The sequence below is a fragment of the Carcharodon carcharias genome, chromosome 1 (assembly GCF_017639515.1).
Source record: "Carcharodon carcharias isolate sCarCar2 chromosome 1, sCarCar2.pri, whole genome shotgun sequence".
Taxonomy (NCBI): Eukaryota; Metazoa; Chordata; class Chondrichthyes; order Lamniformes; family Lamnidae; genus Carcharodon; species Carcharodon carcharias.
Window position 1 is genome coordinate 140,769,270 of NC_054467.1, and position 23,520 is coordinate 140,792,789.

The 23,520-nt window shown below is 44.0% G+C and overlaps 1 protein-coding gene across 16 annotated transcripts in view; it reads left to right on the forward strand.

Annotated features, from left to right (window-relative positions):
• LOC121287879 (LIM and calponin homology domains-containing protein 1-like) overlaps positions 1–23,520 on the forward strand; it is a 518,147-nt gene that overhangs the window by 320,764 nt on the left and 173,863 nt on the right. For 14 of the 16 annotated variants that reach the window (XM_041205922.1, XM_041206441.1, XM_041206524.1 and 11 more), the window contains exons 5-9: positions 5,368–5,398; positions 13,621–13,731; positions 19,866–20,061; positions 21,651–21,903; positions 22,751–23,071. In XM_041205922.1, coding sequence (XP_041061856.1) covers positions 5,368–5,398; positions 13,621–13,731; positions 19,866–20,061; positions 21,651–21,903; positions 22,751–23,071 — 912 coding nt within the window. Of the gene's footprint in view, positions 1–5,367; positions 5,399–13,620; positions 13,732–19,424; positions 19,798–19,865; positions 20,062–21,650; positions 21,904–22,750; positions 23,072–23,520 lie in introns of those variants that run through there. The other 2 variants (XM_041206685.1, XM_041207052.1) reach the window with 2 other exon arrangements.

Genomic DNA, 23,520 nt, shown 5'->3' on the forward strand with positions numbered 1-23,520 from the left:
GAAAGCAGAACAGTTACATAATTGATCTAGAATGTAATAACACAGCATTTCTACACTTCATTAGTCTCTTTAGCTATTCAGTTAACTCATTCACTATAAAGGATGCAGTTTGGCATCACTCCCATTGTAGTCCATTGCCCTGGGGAGATGCCAAATAACCTCATTATTACAACTGAACTGAATGAATCCAGACTACTGGGAGAGATGACAACTAGGGTATATGCAATGAATTACAGAAATTTTGTTTTGAAATTTAAAACTCCCAGTGTATGAAGTGTATAAATCGCATCATGAATCATAATCAGAACATACCTTATACAGTACAGGAGCCTAGGTTGAAAACCAGAAATGAATCATTCCAAACCCCTCCTACTTTGAGGTAAAAATTTATGTTTTTGCTAATTTTAGCGACAACAAAGCATAAATAATGACATTCCGTTTTCTACTCACACTCATGGGTAAAATTATGGACAAATGATTTCATCCCCATTATAAAATATGTATCTGCTCATTTTTTCTGAAGTCTGCACTGACCCTGCTAATGGCTCACAGGTCAATGTGCTCATGGGTGTTATCCTGAGTTGACAAAACTGGGAATCTCAGGTAGGATCAGCACTCCATGTAGAATTAGTTGATCTGAGCTGGAGTGATGCTGGAGTATTACAGTTGCTCCAGCACCATTGGGTAAAGGAGGAAAAATGTTGTGGGACGCAAGGTGAGGATGGAATTAAGCTTGGCTGTGTGATTGCTCCCACAATCTGCCAATATTCACATGACAATGGACTGCCCTGATGTGGGCTGCCAGCGGTCATGGAATCACCTTCTGTTGCAACCTCAAAAATAAGAGCAAGTAAGAAAATTGAAAGAAAACAACTTGCAACATTAGTATAAAAATTGTATCTGAAATTGAAAAGGCTTTAAAAAGTGAAAAAACGTTGCAGGTTTCCATGTAATATGAGCTGAATAATCCTACTTAACCAGAACAGAAGCTGTTATTTGCTTGTTTGAGGTGACCCTATGGCTTTAGAAAAAATATTTGCTCTAAGCTATCTCTGCAATCCAAGCTGTCATAACACTTTACTCAGTGCTTTGTGGGTGGATCAGCTTGTTTCACAGCTTAAGGCCCAGCATAAACTGCTTTTTCATTTCTTAATTCCCCTTCAAATAGGCCCAAAGGCAGCTTTCTCTTTATAGCATTGTCTGCTAGCAGTAGAGTGTCATTGGAAAATGTCAAATTGAATGACAAATGTGCTATTCATAAAGTACAGAGTTGGTGTGACATTTTCCATTTATGCATTATTCCATGCAAGCTGTAATCCTCTTCAATAGAACCACTACATGCCCTATCTCAGTGAAAACTGGGACCAGACAAGGTTGCCTCGTCATGCCAACCCTCTTCTCCATCTTCTTCTCTGCGATACTGCTGTTCTCCTCCAGCAAATTACCCAGAGGCGTGGAGACAATCTACAAAACAGACAGGGAACTGCTCACCCTCTCCCACCTTCAATCTGAAACCAAAGTCAATCCAACTACAGTCATTGAGCTTCAGTGTGTAGATGACGCTTGTGTGTGCACTCTCTCAGAAACTAAGCCCCAGGTCATTGTCGATCCCTTCTGTGAAGCATATGAGAAAATGGACCTTTCTCTAAAAACCCAGAAAACTAAGGTCCTCTTCCAACCAGCTCCCAAATCACAACACCTCCCTCCAAAAATTAAGGTAAATGGTAAGATCCTGGAAAATGTGGACCATTTCCCATATCTTGGGAGCCTCCTCTCAATGAAGACAGACAGAGATGATGACACTCATCATCACCTCCAATGTGCCAGCTCAGCCATCCACTGACTAAGGAAAAGCGTATTTGAGGATAAGGATCTCAAACCTGAGATGAAGGTTTACTGGGCAGCGGCGATCCCCATGCTCCTATATGCTTCGGAGACTTTGACAACCTACAGCAGGTGCCTCAAAGCACTGGAGATGAACCAGATGTGGTACCAGTGCCTTTGCAAGATCCTCCAAATCTAGTAGCAAAAAAGGCAGTACAACAGCAGTGTTGTCTCCCAGGCCAACTTGCCCAGTATCGAGGTGCTCATCTCTCAAAACCAGCTGGACAGGGTATGTTATTCATACACAAAAACAGAAAACGCTGGAAAAACTCAGCAGGTCTGACAGCAACTGTGGAGAGAAAGGCAGAGTTAATGGTCTGAATTTTGCTCTTGATGGGCGGGCGGGCCCGACTGATTCGGCGGCAGGTGGGCAGCTGATTGCCACCGCCGAAACGGGCCCCGCCACCATTTTAAGTGGGCGGGCCAATTAAGGCCCGCCCAGCATGTTGCCTGATGGGAAGCACTATCCTGTGTGGGTGGGGGGGATTCCCCAAATGTGAGAGTGCACTCTTTCGCGCATGCGCATGAAAGAGCACTCATCTCCCTGAGGCAAAGTGCTGCCTCAGGGAGATTGCTGACAGGTTTTCAAAGTTTAAAAATAGAAAAATTAAAAAATCATTAACATGTCCCCCTCATGTGACAATGTCACACGAGATGGGACATGTTAATGAAGTGCACAAAAACTTTATTAAAGCTGAAATGAAACCTCATCCCGCCAGTGGATGAGGTTTGTTAAAAAATCACTTACCTGCCAGCCCTTTGGGCCCATGTGCCGAGCCGAAGTTCGCATGGGCTCCTCAAAATCGGCTTCAATTGGCAAGTTAAGGGCCTTAACGAGGCCTTTAATTAATGGCGGGCGCATGTTGCGCTGCATAGTGCATTCGCCCATCTAAATATCATGATGTCGTGCGCTGACGTCGGGACGCTTGCACGACATCAGCACACGACATTTTAAGCGCTATGTGTGGGCTCCGTCACCCGCACGTTAGCCAGAAAATTCTGTCCAATGTTTCGAGTCCGTATGACTCTTCTTTAGAGCTCTGAAGAAGAGTCATGTGGACTTGAAACGTTAACTCTGTTTTTCTCTCCGCAGATACTGTTAGACCTGCTGAGTTTTTCCAGTATTTTGCGTTTTTGTTTCAGATTTCCAGCATCTGCAGTATTTTGCTTTTATCTTATGTTGTTCGTATGCCTGACACCAGATTCCTGAAGCAATGCTCTTTTCAGAACTCAGTCGACAAAGGAGACTCCCAGAAAGACAGTGTAAATATAATAGGAATGTCCTCAAAGCATCTCTGAAGAGGTCAAACTTCCCCTCTGACTCATGAGAGTCCCTGGCTTGTGACTCAGTGAAATTCATTTGGAAGACACCGAACAGATCAAGAGACTTCATCAGGAGCATGTAGAGGCGAACTTGAAATGTTGAAGAGAATGCCCGATACCTCCCAACATCTCATTTACCTGACCCTTCAAGCACCACCTGCCCATTCCATGTGCCAGAGTCTGCAGATTGTGCGTTGGATTTATCAGCCATTCAGAACCCTGTTGAGGACCGGGGGGTGTCTGCTTAATATTGAAGCCTTTATGTCCTTTAACTTGCAAGGTTTTCCAGGCTTAAAGCATGGTTAACTGATGTACTACCTTCCACTTATATTCTATTCATGGAATTATCTTATTGGTTAGATATATATTTGTATCAGGTAACACAATTTATATCAGATAAGACAAGCCCCTCAGGGGGAGGCAATGGTGTAATGGTATCGTCGCGGGACTAGTAATCCAGAGATCTAGGGTAATGCTTTTGGGGACCTGGGTTCAAATCCTGCCGTGAATTCAATAAAAATCTGGAATTAAAAGTCCTGTGATGACCATGAAACCGTTTTTGATTGTTGTAAAAATCCATCTGGTTCACTAATGACCTTTAGGGAAGGAAATCTGCCGTCCTTACCTGGTCTGGCCTACATGTGACTCCAGACCCAAAGCAATGTGCTTAACTGTTAAAAGTCCTCTGAAGTGGGCTAGCAAGCCACTCAGTTGTATTAAACTGCTACAAAGTCTAACTCCCTTCCTAACAGCACTGTGGGTTTACCTACACACATAGACTGCAGCAGTTCAAGAAGGCAGCTCACCACCACCTTCTCAAGGGCAATTAGGGATGGCAATAAATGCTGGCCCAGCCAGCGAAGCCCACAATAAAAAAAATTCTATCTTTTGACAAGTGTTGCTATCTTCCTTCTTGTGAATATATAATGAACAGAATCTAATCACAGAATTACAGCAGAGAAGGAACCCATTAAGCTCGTCATATCTGCATCGGCTCTCCATGAGCAAATCACCCCTGCCTTCTTCCCATAACCCTGCACATTCCTCCTTTTCAGATAACAGTCTAATTCCCTTGTGAATGCCTCATTTGAACCTGCTGCATGCCAGAATACCATAAATATTAATGAGGGAAAGATATTTCACATTGTATGATGCTGAAATGAAAAATGTGCTCCTACATTTAACCTAAATACAAAATTTTGCTATAAGTATTAAGAATAGGGTAACCTCCTTGGCTATGCTGGTGTTGTAAGATTGTAGTAGAAATGTTGTAGTTAATCACTTGCTAATGAGTCTTAAATGCAGCATCATTCATTAACTGTAAGGAAAATAGAATAGCACTGCTTCTAAAGTTTATATTTTCAAATGTAAGATCATAATTCATACAAAATGTTATTAATACAATGGCTTTAAAAGAAAAATAACTCAAACCTGATGGTAATCCATGGAATTGCATCAATTTTGCTGTATGGTAACAGGCTATTTAACCGGTATTTATTTCCACCTGAGCTTTCTCCCACACCTCTTCAACTCACATTAGCACCATGCCCTTCTATTCCTTTCCCCCTCATGTGCTTATCTAGCTTCCCTTAAATACAACTATGGTATTTGCTTCAACTGCTCCATGTGGTAGAGTTCCATCATATTCAGTACACTCTGAGTAAAGAGGTTCCATCTGAATTCCTTATTGAATTTATTAGTGACTATCTCATACCTGAATTCCGGCTACAAGGTAACAAGCCAGACAGGGAAAGAAGAAGTAAGATGACGTTTAAAGAAAAAGGGGAAAACCTACCCAAAAATATCCCCAGAATAAAAGCAAGTTGTTTTATTTATTACAAAAACAAAAATACCTGGAAAAACTCAGCAGGTCCAACAGCATCTCCGCAGATGCTGTTGGACCTGCTGAATTTTTCTAGGTATTTTTGTTTTTGTTTCAGATTTCCAGCATCTGCAGTATTTTGCTTTTATCTTAGTGTTTTATTTATTAACTGAGTATAGCCTGGTGGAAGAAAGAGAAGCAATGGAATGTAATTTTTCCTGTAAAAATTTGTTGTTGGTACAAATTTGAATAAACTGTATGACCAAAAAATCATTAATAAGCGAACAATGTCACATTACATATATTAACTAATCATTTTGCCTCTTTTGTTAATTCAGGGTATCAGAGTACAGCAGGAAAATGAAAAATGTAAGTGTCTTTTATAACTATTTTTATGACTTATTTGTATTAAAAAAAGAGAAAAACTGCCTTCATGATTTTGTGCTTAAAACCTATGCTAATGTGAAGCCATAATGTTGCATTAATGTATCCCATATTCCATATTATGGATATATGAAGAGTCTGGGAAAGAGAGTAAATATTTTACTTTAGCCTGTTTTGTTCCAACTGATGAGTGGTTAGGGAGAGACAATGGGCTGGACATGGAACCTGCTGGAGTGGGCAAGATGGCGGGCGGGCACGGAAAGTTGTATGGTGGGCTGCATATCAGACCTCCAGCAGGAGGAAAACTGTTAGCAATTAAGCCAGTGGTGACAAGGTACCAAAACATAAACTCGCCCACTAACAGTGGGAAACTCATGGATGTGCTTAATCACCCACTTGCATATATTTTAAATGCAATTTGATGGGATTTAATCCTGCCCCCCTGATTCAGTGAAACCTATATGTGGCTTTTGTGCCTTCAGTAACTCGTCCAGTGAAAGCTGGTGACTTACATATGTGGCTTCCTTGACTTACTGTGAAAGTCCTTTGAACTTCCAGGTGACTGTCATTGGGCATTGGATTGATCCTGTTGGCATTTTCTCTGTATAAAAACTTGCTGGACTGACAGTCTGAGGGGGCGGAGCCTAAGGCAGGAAACCAGAGGTACTAATTTCAAAATTTAAAGGGACAAAACAGAACTGAGGTGCAGAGGGGCCAATCCTTGAAGTGGTATCCCAGATAAGGGGAGGACACTTAGGAGGCTGCCTGAAAGGAAATAGAGAGTTAGTGGCAGCCTAGGGATCATACACCTTGTCCTTCATCCTTGAGCGCTGGAGGGGATACGCCAGCTGGACTGTGACATCTCAGTCCTCAGTCGTTCACTTTGATGCTGCCAAATGATCTTGTGTGATGGTGCAGGAATCTTCTCTGTGGACTTTGGAACGTCTTTTTGTGCTAGACCAACAGAAATTCAAATATTAAAGATTTAAACTGCAGAGAGCTTTCTTAGAAATCCCAGTAAGATGATTTCTCATTCTAATACAGAGTTGGCTGCCCTTTAAATATGGCGCAAGCTCCTGCACAGCCATCAGGCAAAGCAGGTGACCCGACATCAGAACCACCCCCACTCTGTGATCCACAACAGTGGCAAGACCATATCACCTGCATTCATGAACTTGCTGCCACACAATCAGGTTCAGCAGGCCACCTCAGACCTGTGTCAAATCCCCGATAACTTCCTGGCCTGCTGGCAGGTGCTGCAACACTACAAGTAAATCCAGCCCAATATCCCTCCTCCACCTCAGGTACCATGTCCTAGGAGGGTACTGGCAACAATGGACTTCCTTGTGTTGGTCCACTGTCATGCTTGATAAGGTACTGCAGTGGTTTGCCATTGTCTTCTTCAGGTTCTGGCAGAGAAGGTGACTCACCTCCTCTCAGCACCTGGATTGGAAGGATTTAGAAGCTGACAATCAACTTACTTGGCCATGTTAAGAGTGCACCTTCCATGGCTATCAAGTCCTGGAGTCAGACTTGAACTTGGAGCTTCTGGCTCAGAGGTGGGGAAGGTACCCACTGCATCACAAGACCTCCTTCTCCATTATCTGAAGATTAATACCTGCTAGGCGATCACTATACTATAAGCCGCAGTCGATTACTGGGATTACTAGGAAATAGCATAATTAGCATATATATCAATGTTACCTTAGGCCAGCCATAGTGAATTACAAACACTGCAATGAACTACAAGAACCCATTACAAAGAATGCCTTTTTGTTCCAGTAACATTGACAATTAAATGGGGTATTATTTCAACTTGTTTATTGCTTGATTTAGCTTGGAACATAAACCCTAAAATTCCTGGTGTTACAGAGTGTGGAGAAGGAGATTCCCAACCTCTGGGAATCCATGACTTGGAAATGGACCTGATTAAATTGGGATTCCACTTCGTTTGAATGCCTCCTTTCTGTTAAATGTCTCTGGGAGGAGAAAAATCGGTGGATCTTCTGTACCCTCCACCCCACCATCAAGAGGGTATATCTGGGAGAGTTTCTGGGATTCCCCATGCACTGTGCCTGTTGGTAGGCCTCAGCTGCAAGCTGACATGAATCCTGTTGAGCTCTTTAGAAAGGCCCATTTGAATCCCTCCAAATCGCTGTTTGAATTCCCATTCAGATCCATCCAAATCGTTGTTTGAATTCCCATTCGAATCCCTCCAAATCACTGCTTGAATTCCCATTCAGATCCATCCAAATCCCCAGATCCTGCACCTAAGCTATCCACTAAAGTAAGTACAGTGTCAATATCTGAACTGGTGACTGCCAGTGTGAGAGTGTGTGACAGTGTTTTCTTTTTCATCAGTGTCTTCCTAGTCTTCCATCTCTTGCTCTTTCAGCACTGCTTGGCCAGGTTTTTAATTCTTGGGTATCTGAAAGGAGAAAGACGCAAGATAGAGTTATTCTAAGGGGGAGCCAGGGGTGCATGCTTACTTTGTTTATAGCTTGTAATTGAGAAGGATTGTGGCTTGAGAGGAAGTGAGTTGTGAAAAGTTGGATTAGGTATGAAGGTTGATGTTTTCAGCCCAATTGCTCTCCAGAGTCTCAGCAGCGGCTGCTCCAGTGATGGCAATCACCATTCCCTCCAGCAGGGTAAGACATGTAGCTGCACTTGCCTCCTGCCAGTTAAGTTCTGGCACCTCCAGTTATATGCCACCTTGTCCTGCAAGAGAGAGGGAAGTGTATCAGTGAGTGCAATATGTTTGAATGATGTGGCATTTGAAGATACATTAACTGATTTTGGACACTCAGTGTGAGGTTATTGAATTTTTTGTGGCAGTCCATTCAGATTCTTAGGCCTCCATCTCTGTTGTCCACCCTCATGGTTATTTGCCTTTGCAAAGTTAGCCTAGTGGGCTTCCTGACCGCCCAATGGATAGATGACATCTCTCCTCTCAACCTCCTGCACCAAGACCTCCAGTGCAGCATCAAAAAATCCTGGAGCCCGTTGTCTGCCATATTGTGCAATTATTGAGTAATACCACGTCAAAACCACTTTTAGAATAACTTCCAGCACCTGCTGCAGCCACAATGTGCCTCCCATGCAAGAGGTGCAGTCTGGCATTAAGTAGAGCGAGCTAACTTTAACTCTAGCCTTGTGTTAGCTTCTCACAATGTTGTGCTCCCTTCTCAGGAATGCAGCCACTCAACAGTGTGCTTTGCTCTAGCTGGACCCTATTAGCATTTAAGTTAGTAAGCATCACAAAGTTCCTGTGCTGCCAGCACCAGAAGCAACAGATCACAGGTTAATCGTGCATTGTGATCCCCAGAAACACAAATTAAAATATGTTTAATGTTTAAACAAGGAATCTACAGCACAACCATTAATTAAAGGTTAGAATAGGTATGCTATCAATTTTACTGTCCAGTGAACAAATATTTGCTTAGGGCCAGAGGGAGATAGTTGAACGCTTAGGCATCCAGTAAGTTAAGGGTAAGCTAAGGTCTACAACCCAATGATTCACTGAGAAGAATTTTGCCAGATCACAGTGTGGGGGTGGTGGTAAAATCAAGGGGAGCTGTGCTGGATTGGCTCCCACATCATGGGCAGAATTTTCCCCCCACTGAGGGGATGTTTAAGAGCGGGTGCGCGGAGGCGTGCTTCCTAACATTGCCCCTGATGGGGGACACGCTGCTATTTTACGCGGGAGGACCAATCATGGCCTGCCCAGCGTCACGTCCGCCAGGAAGCACTATGCACTCCCTGTGCAGGCAGGGGGAGGGGATTCCCTGAGCCGAGAGTGCGCTGATTCGCGCATGTGCACAAAAGAGCGCACTCATCTCCCTGAGGGTACGTGCTGCCTCAGGGAGATCGGCTCTACAACAAAAAATCTGAAAAATAGAGAAAAAAAATTCCCTGACATGTCCCCTCGTGTGATACTGTCACATGAACTGGGACATGTCCATTACTTTTACGTACACTTTAATTACATTTTTAAAAACCTACATGAAACCTCATCCCGCCGGTGGATGAGGTTTCATGCTTTTCCTAATGCCCGCCAGGGCTCCTGGCCTGCCCGCCAACCTTAAGGTTGGACGGGCAGGTCCATTAATTAGTTTAATACTCTATCAATGGCCTCAATTGGCCATTGACAGGTCGGCGGGCACACAGCTGATTTATCTGAGCCCCAACCTACCTGAAACTTTAAATGGGGCAGGGTGACATCAGGAGTTCTACCCAACATCATGCCGCGTCATTTTACGCATTGGCGAGTGGGCCCCACCCCCTGTTTGCCAACCGGGAAATCCTGGCCTATGTCTCACCGCCAGGGAATTTTACTGATGGTGGCACTGGCCTCAGACAGGCTGCACGCCACAAGGAGGCAGGAAGTAAATTTAAATGTTCCAATACCCTATTAAGGGCTATTTCAGCTGGGTATCGGCATTTTGCCAATGGCAGATCGACCTCCTCCTGCTGGGTTGCGGAGGCTGCCTCCCAGTGGCAGCCCAGGGAGGGGGAGCACTTTTTTATGCAAAGAGAGGGCCGTGAGCATTGAAGGAAGCCCCCGCGATCACCTCAGGGATGTTTCCCCTCCGTCAATCTGACTTTATGTTTTTTTAAATTATCTGCAGCCTACTATTTTTAAAAATTATCTTTATCGTGAAAATTGTAAGAAAATTAAAATTTGTGAGAAGCCTGCAGATCAGACTTGCCTTTACTGGGTCACAGTAACTCCACTTGTGGAAGGTTGAGGGATGAGTTCTCTTTTAACTTTTGTTTCTCTTTACTAAAAGTGTGACCGTGAACTTCAGCAGAACTGCCATATGGCAACATCGCCCAGTTCTAAGTACGCTCAGCCATCTTGAGCCTACTGTGTCGCTGTATTTTTAGTGCACAATGGAGATTAAGGAGAATATATTAAGTTGCAGAGTGTTTAACCTTCCACTAATAAGTGGAAAAATGTCATGTCTACAGCAACTTGACCCATGCTGAAATGAGTTGATTTTGCACAAAAATGTACTGTCAGCATATTTAAATGTTTTGGTGGCACTCCTAGTGCATAGCGCACGATGCGCTTTGAGTGCAACAAGGGATTGGGTCAGGCAGGACTACTGGCTTTTGTTTGCAGAGGACAGGTCCCTGCATATGAATGTATGTCACTTCTAGCAAGCCTACATAAGCCACATTACAAGCTTGATTGGTTATCTTAAGTTGGCTGTGAGTGCAAACAAAGGAATATATTCAAGCTTTGCACCTTGTTTGAATTACCCGGAGCTTGGAGATGTAAAGTTCTCCATGGCAACACCTCATCCAATCAGAGTCGACTTGGCCAACCAATCAGCACACTTTCTCCTGTTGTATAAATTGTTGTGATTGTTTGAAATGCGCCATTCTTGTGTTTGTCCTGACGAGTACAAGATGAAAAGCTTTGGCAGCACGTCTCTCTTTTCAGCAATATTCAAGTTCTGCTCTACCAAGCAACTACCTGTAATGTTGCTCAAACACTCTAGTCACACTATCGGGAAGTCCCTGCTTTAAGTAAGTTTTGGAAATTTAATGGGCAGAAATTTACGTCCTGTGGGCTGGTGCGCGCCCAACCTGATCGGGCGTAAAATAGTGCGCAATGGTGTCAGGCAAGCATCCTGATATCATTGTGCATTCGCGTGATATATCAGTCGGTGGGTGCACGCGAGAGTTGGCAGCACACCCGCCGACAATTAAGAGGTCTATTAAGGCTCTTAATCAATCAATTTAAACCTATCTTTTGCTGCCTGTCTAACCTTATGTTTGGATGGCAGGCGAATCAGCCAGGCGGCCTTTGGATTTTTTAGCAAACCTCATCCACAGGCGGGATGAGGTTTCCATAATTAAATTAAAAACTATAGAAATTTTTGGGCAGAATTTTTATTCTGCCGATGTTATTGTGAGTGAGTCCCATGTCAGGACATTATTTTCAGATTTTAAAAATCTTTATTTTTGATTTTAAAATTGTTCAGCTTCCTGAGGCAGCTCCCTGCCCTCAGGGAGCTTTTGCCGTGCGCGCTTCCCTGGCGAATGCGCAGACTTTTGCGCTCGCCCTCCTCCTGCCCCCACCCCGGCAGCACTGAGGTTCTTAGCATGCGTTTCATGCCGGCTAGCTATTAATCCAGCATGAAATCGCAGTCGGGGGCCGATCGTAGGCAGTGGACCATTTCCTGGCTGCTCCCGGGCCCGCCCGCCCGACAACCCGAAAATCCTGCCCAATAAATTTTTTATGCACATGCTTTCACTGCACTAGTGTAGTGTCTGACTCCATTGAGGGATACTGGTGGCAGTAATGGAGAACTGCCAGCCTCTAATTGGTCAGTTGCTCTTGGGGTAGGATCTCCACCCTACTGGGGGAAGCCCTGCAATTAAATGTATTCTTAATGGTAGGTTTCAGTTAATCAGTTTGAGGCCTTGGCTTTATCACTTTCCCCCCCTAGAGGCGCATTCGGAGGTGGAGGGGGAGCCATTTGATCAGGCAAGAGGCTGCGGGCTGGTGATGATTACACACGGGCTGGGAAGGCTTGAGGACAGCCTTCTCATCTGGATGCCAGTTGAGCCCATTAAGTGGGTAATTATTGCCAACTTAAGGGCCTCATCCCACACTGCTGCTATTCCGCCAATGGCAGGCGGGAACTCTGCATGTAGGGAGATGAGCCTAGTTTGAGTGGGGAGGGCTGCGGTTGGTCCTCATTCAAAGGTACTCAGTGCCTGATCAAGGGACCCATATTGGGAAGGAGGGCACCTGCTGAGAGCCACTCCCCTGCCCTTTCTTCAGATCCCCTTCCCCCCTCTCACTGGTGATCCCTCCCCTCAACCCCCACCCTACCCTCACTTATTTTTCTCCAGAGTAACAACAATGATTCCCTGGTGAAGAACCAAGTGAATATCAGCAGCAGCCACCGTTCTTGGGGTGGGGTTCCCAACCTACTGGGGTAAGTCCTGAAATTAAATGTCCTCCATGGAGCTGGGAGGCCCAGTGAGAGGGTTCCTGCTGCCAATTAGGGACTTTGTTCTTTCAGGGCTCCTGGAAAATGGGTTGGTGGGGCAGGGCCACCAGTTTTGGTGGTGTATGCGGGTCCCCCACTGCCCTGAATAAATTCTGCCCTATATATAATTGAAAATGCTTGTTTCTTGGCAACAAATGTAATTTTCCAAATGCAAAATTTTCTTTTAATGAGACCATGACATTACTCCACTATAAGCAGCACTGGGCATTGTCACGATCGGGATATGGGAAGAATGCGCAGTTGATCTAGCCCCACTACTCCACAGGTTGCACCATTGTGTTTAAATGTTTAATCCACTTACCAATATGGCCAATTACTTATCTTCGCTCCTGTTCCCCAGAATAAAAGAGACTTTAGCCAGGCCTCTTTTAATAAACAACAAACTTATTAGTTTATTATAAAACCAATCTTGTCAAATGGAAAGGCAAAGCTTATTAACATACTGTATGAAATATGTAAGTATACTAATTGCTCTTTTGAGATGCCCTAAGCCACACCCTCCCCCTCCACGCACGCACACACACACACACACACACACACACACACGGCAAAAAATCAAAATAGAGGAACTCTGTCAAACATTAAAAGCTAATGGTTCCAGGGAAAAGGAAAGATGGTGGAGTCCTTGAAATGATGTCCAGTTTATACAGTCGTTCTTGTAGCATTGAACTGTGAAACAATCAATGACTTACATTGCTTTTCAGGCAGCCTGAGGAACACTTGCAGGTACTCTATTTCAGCATGGAGAACAACTTAGGAGCAGCTTATACTCACTTCTGGCTGTGGACTGGCCCTGGACTGCAAAAAGGCTGCTGTGTTCTTTTCACAAGTAGTTCATCCTCCTGCTCCTCAAAGCAAAACCAAAACCAACTTTTAAACACAGTTTTCCAGGCATTTTTTTTTCAGAGCCATAAACTACCATGTGACCCGCTTTGTACACAGTCCACCAGGGTCTCAAGATTTCCAGCATCTTTAAAATTGCTTAATTACCTTTTCTTGTAAATGGATGTCCCTTCCAAGAAAAACAACCAGAGCTCTTGCACTAACCCTTTAAGGAACTGTGCCTTTTAAAACACAAATTCTCCCAGAATGTTCTTAGTACCTGAGATGGACCATTTTCTGGGATTAAAGTGTTCACCACAGCAATAATTTACTAAAATCATTTATATCCCTCAGGTTTTGATCACTATTTATTGGCTGGGAAAAACAGCAAACAGTTGCACATCCTACAGTGGGCCGACACTGAACCTGAAAGAATTTGAAGGGTTGTTGTCTCAGATCCAAAAGGTAATACATTTTTAATTTCAGTGTTAAGGTGTGTGTGTGTGTGTGCGTGCGTGCGTGTAATTTAATGTTGCCTGTGCGATTTTGCACTTGTTGCATGGGCAGGCGGGCAGCCCACATGTTGCAAAACCTCATCCAAGGGCGGGATAAAAAGGGTCAGCAGCATTGCCACTGTGAGGAGTTTACGAGATAGTTTGTTGCTGATTGTTTATTTCACAGCTTCAAGTCAGTTCTGAGTTTCATTCTTAGCATTTCCAGGCTTCATTTCAGAACTCATTGGTGTCTCCAAGGCCCCAGAGGATTTTGACCATGTGGAACCTTCCAGGTATCAGACTGCCTTCGGTTAATGGGGCTTGTAGTCTTCACTGGTGGCACCTCCTCTGAGGAGGAAGAGAGGGGCAGAAGGGAGAGGAGGCCAGGTGTCCTAATACAGCTTCCAGGGAATTAGCCTATGGGTGGAGAGGTGCAGGCACAAGTGGCACAGGACAAGCAGGAAGTCCAAGGCATAAGGGGCCACAGAAGATGCCATTATCCTGCTGAATAATTATCCTGCTGCCAGGGTTTACAGGCGGCAGTGCAGCTACCTCAATATGTCCAAGATGCAGCGCCTCTCCAGGGAGATTGTGACCTCCATTTGTCATGTGATTGGGCCTGAGATCAGGTCCAACTGTGTGGGTGGACACCCCACGCCAGTAGCTCTGAAGGTCACAGTGGCCCTCAACTTCTATGCCCCCAGCTCTTTCCAGGGGTCAGTGAGTGTCCCAATCAGCTGTCCACAGTTGTGTCGAGCTGGTGTCAGGCGCCCTGTTCCATACGGATGAGGCCAGCTAGGCTGAGCAAGCCAGAGTGTTTGCAACAATTGCTGGCTTCCCTCATGTCCAGGGTGCAATAGATGCACACGTGGCCATCAAGATGCCAGCAGGTGAGCCCAGTGCCTTCGTCAACAGGAAGGGCTTCCACTCCATGAACGTGCAGATAGTGTGTGACCACAGGATGCTGATTCTACAAGTCTGTGCAAGGTACCCAGGCAGCTCCCATTATGCATACATCCTGAGACACTCCCAGGTATCAAAGCTATTCAGTGCTCCAGCCCAACTGGATGGATGGCTGCTGAGTGACAAGGCCTATCTGTGAAAAGTGGCTTATGACATCTCTCCATCACCCAAGAACAGAGGCAGAGCAGCATTAAAATAAGAGTCATGCCTCCATAACAGTAGTGATAGAAAGGTGCACTTCTGATGCCTGGACCGTTTAGGGGGTGTACTGCAATACCCCCCGTAGCGGATGTCACTGATCTTGGTTGTATGCTGCCCTCTTCACAATCTGGTACCCATTGGAGGGAGAGGATCTTGAGGCAGCTCCACAGGCTACAGAGGATGAATCCAGTAGTGAGTTAGAAGAAGAGCACAATGAGGAGAACGCTGATAGGGTGGAGGCAGACCTCAGTAACCTCCAGGGAGGCAGGAACATCAGGGACGCCTTGATCCAACGCTCCTTCAGCAAGGCTGCCAAAGATCTGCTTCAAACGCATGCCAGGGCTGCCACCTCCATCCCAGATGTATGAAAGGAGCCTTTCATTTGAACACAAAAAACATTCAGTGCCTGTGCAATAAAGTTCAGAGCCATTCATGTCCAGCATTACAAACTGGCGTACCCTGCACCAAAAAATAAAAAGGTAAAAAGGTGAAGCATACTCAGGCCATGACGACAAAAACAAAATTTATGTAATTTTCACAATCAAAACAAATTAACATCACCATCTCTGGTGTTCATTTTCACACCAGTAAACATAAACACAACATTACAGAACAAAAGATCACCCATGACCAGCCCCTCTTGTGCTCATGGTGCCTTAAACTTATGATTATGAGTACCGCGTCTGGTTGCAACCCCTGCACACGCACCCCCCCCCACCCCCACCCCCCCCAACCTCCTCCACTGGTAGTGGCATTGGAAACAGCTGCTGACTCTGATGTCTTGTTGGCCTTGGTGACCTTGAGCACCCTGAGAGAAGCCAACAGAGATGACAAGCAGCTCATGCGCTAACGTTAGGTCGCTCTGAACTCTCTGCTCACCATTGATGGACGGGCGCCTAGCTGGGATACTGGGTGCCTCATCCATCTCCCACACTAGCACTGACCACCTGAGGTCAGTGCCTGTGTGAGGGCTTGCAGGTCCAAGCGCATCCCCAAGAACCCCTCATTCTATCCCTGAAGCTGCTTCTCCATGAGAGTTGCTTCTCTCTCCATGTAGGAGGCAGTGTGCTCGGCGATGAGGGTCAGCGGAGTGCTCATACTCCACATGGACTCCTCCACAACAGAGGCCATGGCACACATACCCTCATGGATCTCCGCCAGGTCCTCCCGCACATCCCGCTGGACATCCAGCATCTGCCGCCTAATGGATGACTCCAGAGGCTCATCATCTGCCTTCAACTCAGCATCGTTCTGGTCTCCAGCAGTCCTCTGACTGCCGGCGCCCTGGGCAATCTCTGACTCCATCTGCTCTTCAAATGAGTGTGATGCGCCCTCACTGCTGTGCACCAACATTGCAGCCAAAGATTTAATACCCACCCAGGTGCTCGTCCCTGCGTTGGTGCCTAGCTTAGAGCGCAGGTGTGATGCAGGTGCAGCTGAAGCCCTACAGTCCTCTGGCATCAGGGGTGGCTCTTCAGGGATCTGCAAATGAGTGCATGCTGGCAAATCTAAGGGAGAACAATGACATGTCATTAGGTTAAGTCACTACACTGTCATTGTGCATGTCAGGCACTCTGCTGAGACAATGGAGATCTGCATCATGGTGCCATCATCTTTCAATGATCAATGGGAACTCCAGTTTTAAGACTCCCATCAGTGAAGAGACTATGCTAGAATGGTTGTACAATCTGAAACTCTCACCTCTGTTCACTGCACTCTTACCTTCGTCTGACACACCCGCCTCTCCATGACTGGCTGAACGAGGTGCCTCTCCAGTTCCAAGGCTTCCTGCCCAAATCTGGTCAGGATTAGAAGGTTTGGGGAGGCCTCCACCTGTTCGTGACCTCTCAATGTTGTTATGGCTCATCTTCTCCTGAAAGAACAGAGGAGCATAAGACCATAAAAGTTAGGAGCTAAGTAGGCAATCTGGCTCATCGAGTCTGCTCTGCCATTCAATGAAATCATGGCTCATCTGATAATCCTCAACTCCACTTTCCTGCCTTTTCCCCATAATCCTTGACTCCCTTACTGATTATAAATCTCTCTATCTCAGCCTTGAATATACTTAACAACCCAGCCGCTACAGCCCTCTGCAGTAAAGAGTTCCACAGATTCACTATCCTCTGAGAGAAGAAATTTCCCCTCATCTTTGCCTTAACTGAGCGACTCCTTACTCTGAGATTATGCCCTCTAGTCCTAGACTTTCCCACAAGGGGAAACAACCTCTCAGCATCTACCCTGTCAAGTCCCCTAAGATTCTAATATGTTTCAATAAGGTCACCTCTCATTCTTCTAAACTCCAATGAGTACAGGCCCATCCTACTCAACCTGCCCTCATAAGAATATCCCTCCATACCCGGGATCAACCTAGTGAACCTTCTCTGGACTACCTCCAATGCCAGTATATCTTGCCTTAGATAAGGGGACCAAAATTTTTCACAGTATTCTAGGTGTGGTCTAAGTAGTGCCTTGTATAGTTTTAGCAAGACTTCCCTATTTTATACTCCATTATCTTTGCCTTCATTGATTAGTCCACTCTCTACCTGCCATTGCAGCCTGCCCAACCCCATCTGAGGAACACCTTACAGGGCACATCGGAGTCGTGGCCGCTGACGTGCAAGGCACTCCATCCAAGCAGCCAGGGCTCACCCTCTTGGCCAGCTCCGGAGTCATTGACAGTTGGCACTCAGACTCTAACATCCCTGAGCCTCACAGGGGGAAGGCCAGCCCTTAACACTTCACCACACTGATCCATGCCAACATGGTACTCACCCTCCCCAAGTGCAGCAGTTCATTGAACCTTTTGTGGCACTGTACCCATGTGCACTGCACAAATTTGTGGCTGTTGACCTCGGCTGCCACCTCCTCCCAAGCTTTTTTTGTCTTGTGCAGTGGCCTCCTCCTCCCATCTCTGGGGATATGGGTGTCCCTCCTGGCAGCCAGCTCCTCCAATAGCACTGCGGGGCAGTCATCTGAAAACCCGGGGCAGGGTGGGGGGGTTGGGGGGGGCAGTGCCCACCTGACCTGCCCTCTCACCTGATGTCTCCAGCTGCTATTGAGGCCATGGCTTCTGTCTCCAGAACGCAGAAGACATGTTTGTCCCTGGCAGCCTTCAAGGAGCTGCCTGTGCCATTTTTAAACCGTCTGCCAGGTTGCCATTGGACCTGGCGCCCAACATACCCCTGCCCCCGCACAGCCCTTCCCAACCATTGGGAAGACGCGTTTCATGCTGGGCGGTCCTAAATTGGCCAGTCAGGGGGCCTTTGGGTGTGTGTGTGTGTGTTTCCTTAATCGTTGAAGTTTGCATTGTCAAACATTGTTACAATTAGTGTACAGAACAATCAGCTTTACCTAATATACTGTTCATTTTCACTTGTGTGATAATATTATTAATGTAGGCAAAGTCCAGATGAAACATTCAACTATTTTTTTCATATTATAAATAGAGGGAGAAAAATACCCAGGTGTGGAAATTATGCTGTGCAATATTATTGCACAGATGCCTAATGTATTCATTACAAATTCAATCATATCAAATGTAACCATGGAATTAGCACAGCAGTTTCTGTTAGAACAGTAGGGCAAAGAATTTGACCCAAACATATCAGGTGTCATATAATAACATTGCTTAATATCATTTCAAGGCTGTTAGATAACTAGTTTTGAACTTATATGATTTCAACATTTTTAATACCATGGTTTTTAATTTTTTTTATGTAAGCTTTTCTCAGAATTGTGGAAGAGAGTGAAAGTTGTTTGACTCCCAACACTCAATAACAGCAAATTTGGCAAATACTGCCTTTATTCACATCCAGGTTTTTTTTAAAGGTGCTGAGTGAGTCATTAAAAATATTTTAAATGTTCACAATAATATCATTTCATCATTTGCAGTACTTCTAACATCCTTAATCTGAGAATTTTTAAAAAAGCTTATTTGTGAGGTAAAGAATGACTAACAAAATGTTAAAAGAACTAGATTGTTGAACCACGTGATATGGTCACAGACGTGAACAAGAACACCACTGTATTTTAATCGTGTGCTGTTTCTAAATTTCTTGTTAACTTGGTATCGGTGTGGTGAGATATCAGACACAACTTTTATTTCAGTCATGGAAAATGTCATGATTAAATTGTCACAAGTAATCCAAAATCATAGAGATTTTTGTAAAATGAAACCAAGACCTCTTTTGAACATATGTGTGCTGATCGGTCCTTTGCTATAGCAATTAATGTTAAAGTAATCTTTAATTGAGACAAGGGATTTATTATAGCACTGGGCTGAGTGTAGCATAGGATGGCTTCCATTGACCTTTCCTTGGGCTAGAGTTTCAGTGTTTAGTATGGGCTTCTTGCCTTGGAAAGAATTTATAATCAGGGACTGTGAAAGGCAGCGATTGTTCTCAATGCTCCGACCATGCGGGTCAGATGCAAGTGCGTTCATAGCCTTCAAAGCCAATAGCTGGCAAGCAGCAAAGTGCTGGAATGATTTTTTTAAGGGAAGAGGAAAAGCTTTTGCATATTTTCATTGCTGATTACCTCTGAAAGCTATTTCTCCTTAATCCAGGAATTTCTTTTGTCGGGAAAGTTGAAGACAAACTTTGTTACATTGCAGTCCACAAATTGTCACTCTGCTCGGAAATGGCCACAGGCAGGGTTTGTGTAAATGGGTGAAGGGCACAACTTGATTGTCACTATTTGGAGAGCCGTTTGAAAATGAAAGGATATTTTATTAGGAGAGCGTCGAAGTTGGAAAGTACCAAACACAGTCAATGTAGTCTGTTTTTTATCCACAACTCTGGACCATAATACACAAATGGGAGTCGGTGTCTGAGTCGTTGATATTGTTTCCTTTCTTTAACCCTTGCAAATTGGGGTAAGCAACTTCTTTAAAAAAATCAATGTCTATCTTAATGAGCTATTTCATGTTCTGCCTATCATCAGGAGATGGAAGACACGGACAGTCCAAAACGAAGTATCCGTGACAGTGGCTACATTGACAGCTGGGACTCTGAACGCAGTGACTCCCTCTCACCTCCCAGACATAACAGGGATGATTCCTTTGATAGTCTGGATTCATTTGGATCACGGTCACAACAGACTCCATCACCAGAGGTGATACTTAGAGGAAGTAGTGACGGTAGGTGGTGATAATGTCCCAGGAGGGTATCTGCTACACGTAAATTCAGCAGTTGTTCTCAGTCTGGGACTGTTTACAACCATTACTGCGCAGTAAAAATCTATAAAGATGTGTGTAGTTATATGAGGCTATAGTTCACCACTGCACTTCAGAGTTACATGGGACCAGCAGAGCTGAGTTATACTGGCAGCTCCTGTGTTGCTTTCAGATGAGGGACAATGATGCCCTGTTCACGTATACCTGTACATATACATAGAAATCTGCTCAGTGCCATCAGAATTCTGTTTAAATAGCAGCCTGTCATCTTTGCTAACATTACGGATTTTAAACATTACTTCACATTCGGTTTGTACACGAGCAACGATGAAACTGAAGTAATATGAAACAGTCTCCTGCAGGCTTCATACTACTTTGCTAAGCTGCGTTTGGACAAGTTGGCACCCAAATTACACTATGGAGCTTGTGTTGATACAAAGCCAAACAGCTTTACATTGATGTAAATGGAAATATAACTGACCTATTAATGCGATATGCTTGTGAACCTAATCTATGAAATGTGATATTTGACAGTAACTGTATCTGACTGAATAGCCGTTGACAAAAAAGCTGAATGAATTGTCCTGCTGTTTACAATGTTCTTTCTCAATTATAACAATTTTTGTGCTTTACAAAAACAAGTCCAGACTGAAAAGCAGAAAACACCCACCTCAGAAATGCCAGTGAGACTTTTTAAAGCAAAGACACAATTACAAAGTATGTAATCTTACCCAATGTAAGTAAAGAAAACATACACTTAAAATGATTGAGTTTGGGAAATGAAGCATATACAGCCCTTATCCTAGATACTATTTCCAGGGAGGTGCGTGAATGAAAAGATAGCAGTGGGAGGTTTCATTTTCAGCTATTGGGGCAAACTGACAAAGAAAACAGCAGTTTGTATGAAAAGCTTGGCAGAATTTGAGTAGTGTTAAGAACATGCACTTTGGAAAATAATGAAACATGCTTAAGTAAGGCTGTTCACATTCAGAGCAATGTTCTTTCTTACAGATATAGTGGTGGTCTGAGTAGGGCTGTTTATAGACAGTTTATTCTTTTGTAAAGCAATTTAAGGTATATTAGAGAAGAAAAAAGTGACCTTTAAATGTGGACTGTACCAGTCACTTCAGGATGTATGTAACAAATGCTTTGTCAAGGGCCGTTGCACTAACTAGCATCTTGCACAATGGCCAGTTTCAGAAACAGTGACATGCTACATTGCGGGTGTAATAGGACATGTAAGATAAATGGATATTTTTCAAAATAGGGCTCTTTCAGTTGCTGTATGAAAGTTGGGATTACCCTGCTTCCTGATATCATTCCTTTGCCACTTCTTCATAGAGGGCAGGGTAAAGAATGGAAACAAAGCAGTCCTGGTTATTTCTACATTTTACAGAGTGTGGAGTGTGTGTGAGTGGAGGATCATGAGAACTGACAAATTGTAGGTGAAAAGGAGACAGGTTACCTTTTGAGTACCATTTGTGTGTTGCTGACATATGTCACAACAACGTGATGTGTCATTTTCTGACACTTTTTTTTTGATATTCTGAAAGGTCGTGGCAGTGACTCTGAATCAGATATTACACAGAAGGCACCTGATGTGAAGCGAGACGACATGTCTGTAAGACGGACTTCCTATAGTGAACCCAAATCATCCTTGCCGTTTAACCAGTACCTACCCAACAAGAGCAACCATACAGCCTATATGCCAGCACCTCTTCGGAAAAAACGGGCAGAGCGAGGAGAAAGTTATAGGAAGAGTTGGAGCAACACTACCTCACCAGTAGGAGCAGAGCGACCTTTCAGGTAAGTCACATCATTAAGTCATGTTTCGTGAATTACTGGTACTAAGTTAACATCCAAATGTGACCTAACCTTCTACATTCATTTGTGGAGCTATACAATGTGATTCAGTTATACATCCAGACACTTTGGCTTGATTGTAAATAGTTTTGTTGCTCGTTAAGATGGTTTTATTAAACTGAACCATCTCACCAATCCTAGCAAAGCCTATTGATGTCTGTTATTGCTCAGTAAACAACATACTTCCATTATTGTCCAATGAAAATAACTCAGCCATCATCATGAATTTTGGCATGGAGATGCACCCTTCATTTGAATTGCAATAAAGATAACCTACATGACTGCATTTGGAAATAGTTCAGCTGTGGTAAAATTATTGGACTTCTGAATGGACATTATTGTCAAAGGTTTGATTATATTCAGTAATCCCAGCTTGTGAGAGAAAAATTCCTAAACGTAAGCGTGTTGGCCACCAAGGAGGTGGGTGTGATAGTCTCAGCAATGTTCATTTTATAGTACTAAAACAGAGCAGCCTTCAGCTTGAAATTTCTAAATCCAGGTCACACTGTACAACATTTTGAAAATACTGCTGTGAAAATGTTGTGGCTGAGTTTCACTTAGCGACTACCTTAATAGCCTGTTGCTAAGGTAATAATTCAGAATGGTATAAGAGATTCCCCCAATTGGTTTTTGCCCTTCTCCAATGACAGGGCCACTTGAAGTTAAATTATATCCCAATGAAGGATATAAATGATTTGTCATGATCTGTAACACTGCTTACAATGTAAACTGGGTGTTTGTATAAGATCTACAACTTGTTTGCCTTAATAAATGTCATATAACTCATTAGTCATAGTCATCCTGAGACTATAGAAGAAGAGCAAAATGAAGAATCCTGTCAGGATGAAGATTTTGCTGAGCCACCAACTACATTTTTCCAAGTTCAAGGAGTTGATGGTTCCAAGACAGCAGTGGAATGTGAACCAGCTTCTACTGGAGATGCTGATAGTCTCAAGAAGCAGCTACAAGTTTGTGTGGCGGAAGACCCAGGACACAGAGCAACTGTAGAAGGTGCAAAATGGGAGAGGAAGGATGAAGAAGAAGTTAAGAAGTTGAAAAGAATTCAGAACGCTGGTATTACACTCATGCCAGCATCTAAGCGATACTGCAGGTCAGCAACATGGTGTTGAGCTCTCATAGAGATGAAATAAAGGCATGAGATTTTGTGGTGAGGCACAATGAATTATTACTTCATTGGGTTTTATTATACCATGGTGTTCTGTGAGACTTTTGGAAATTATGACTAATCTTTAAACTGAACATGAGGGAAATTGTGATCAGAGAAAATATTTAAGCACAAGTCAATTTCATTTTGATGAAATTTGATGTCAGTTAATTAAGGTGCCTTTAAAATGGAAAGTGAAAATTCATTCTAATGATTTTGATTGTGAATGGTGCTTTTAATGATTTTGAATGATTGATTTTGACATGGTATAATAGAAATCAGTGATGAGGCTGGGGAATGTGGCAGTAAACTAAAGTATGTTGGCTGATGCTCATTTTGACTTGGCCATTTTACTATATACACATCAAGCAATATTTCCTACATTAGTTCTCAGT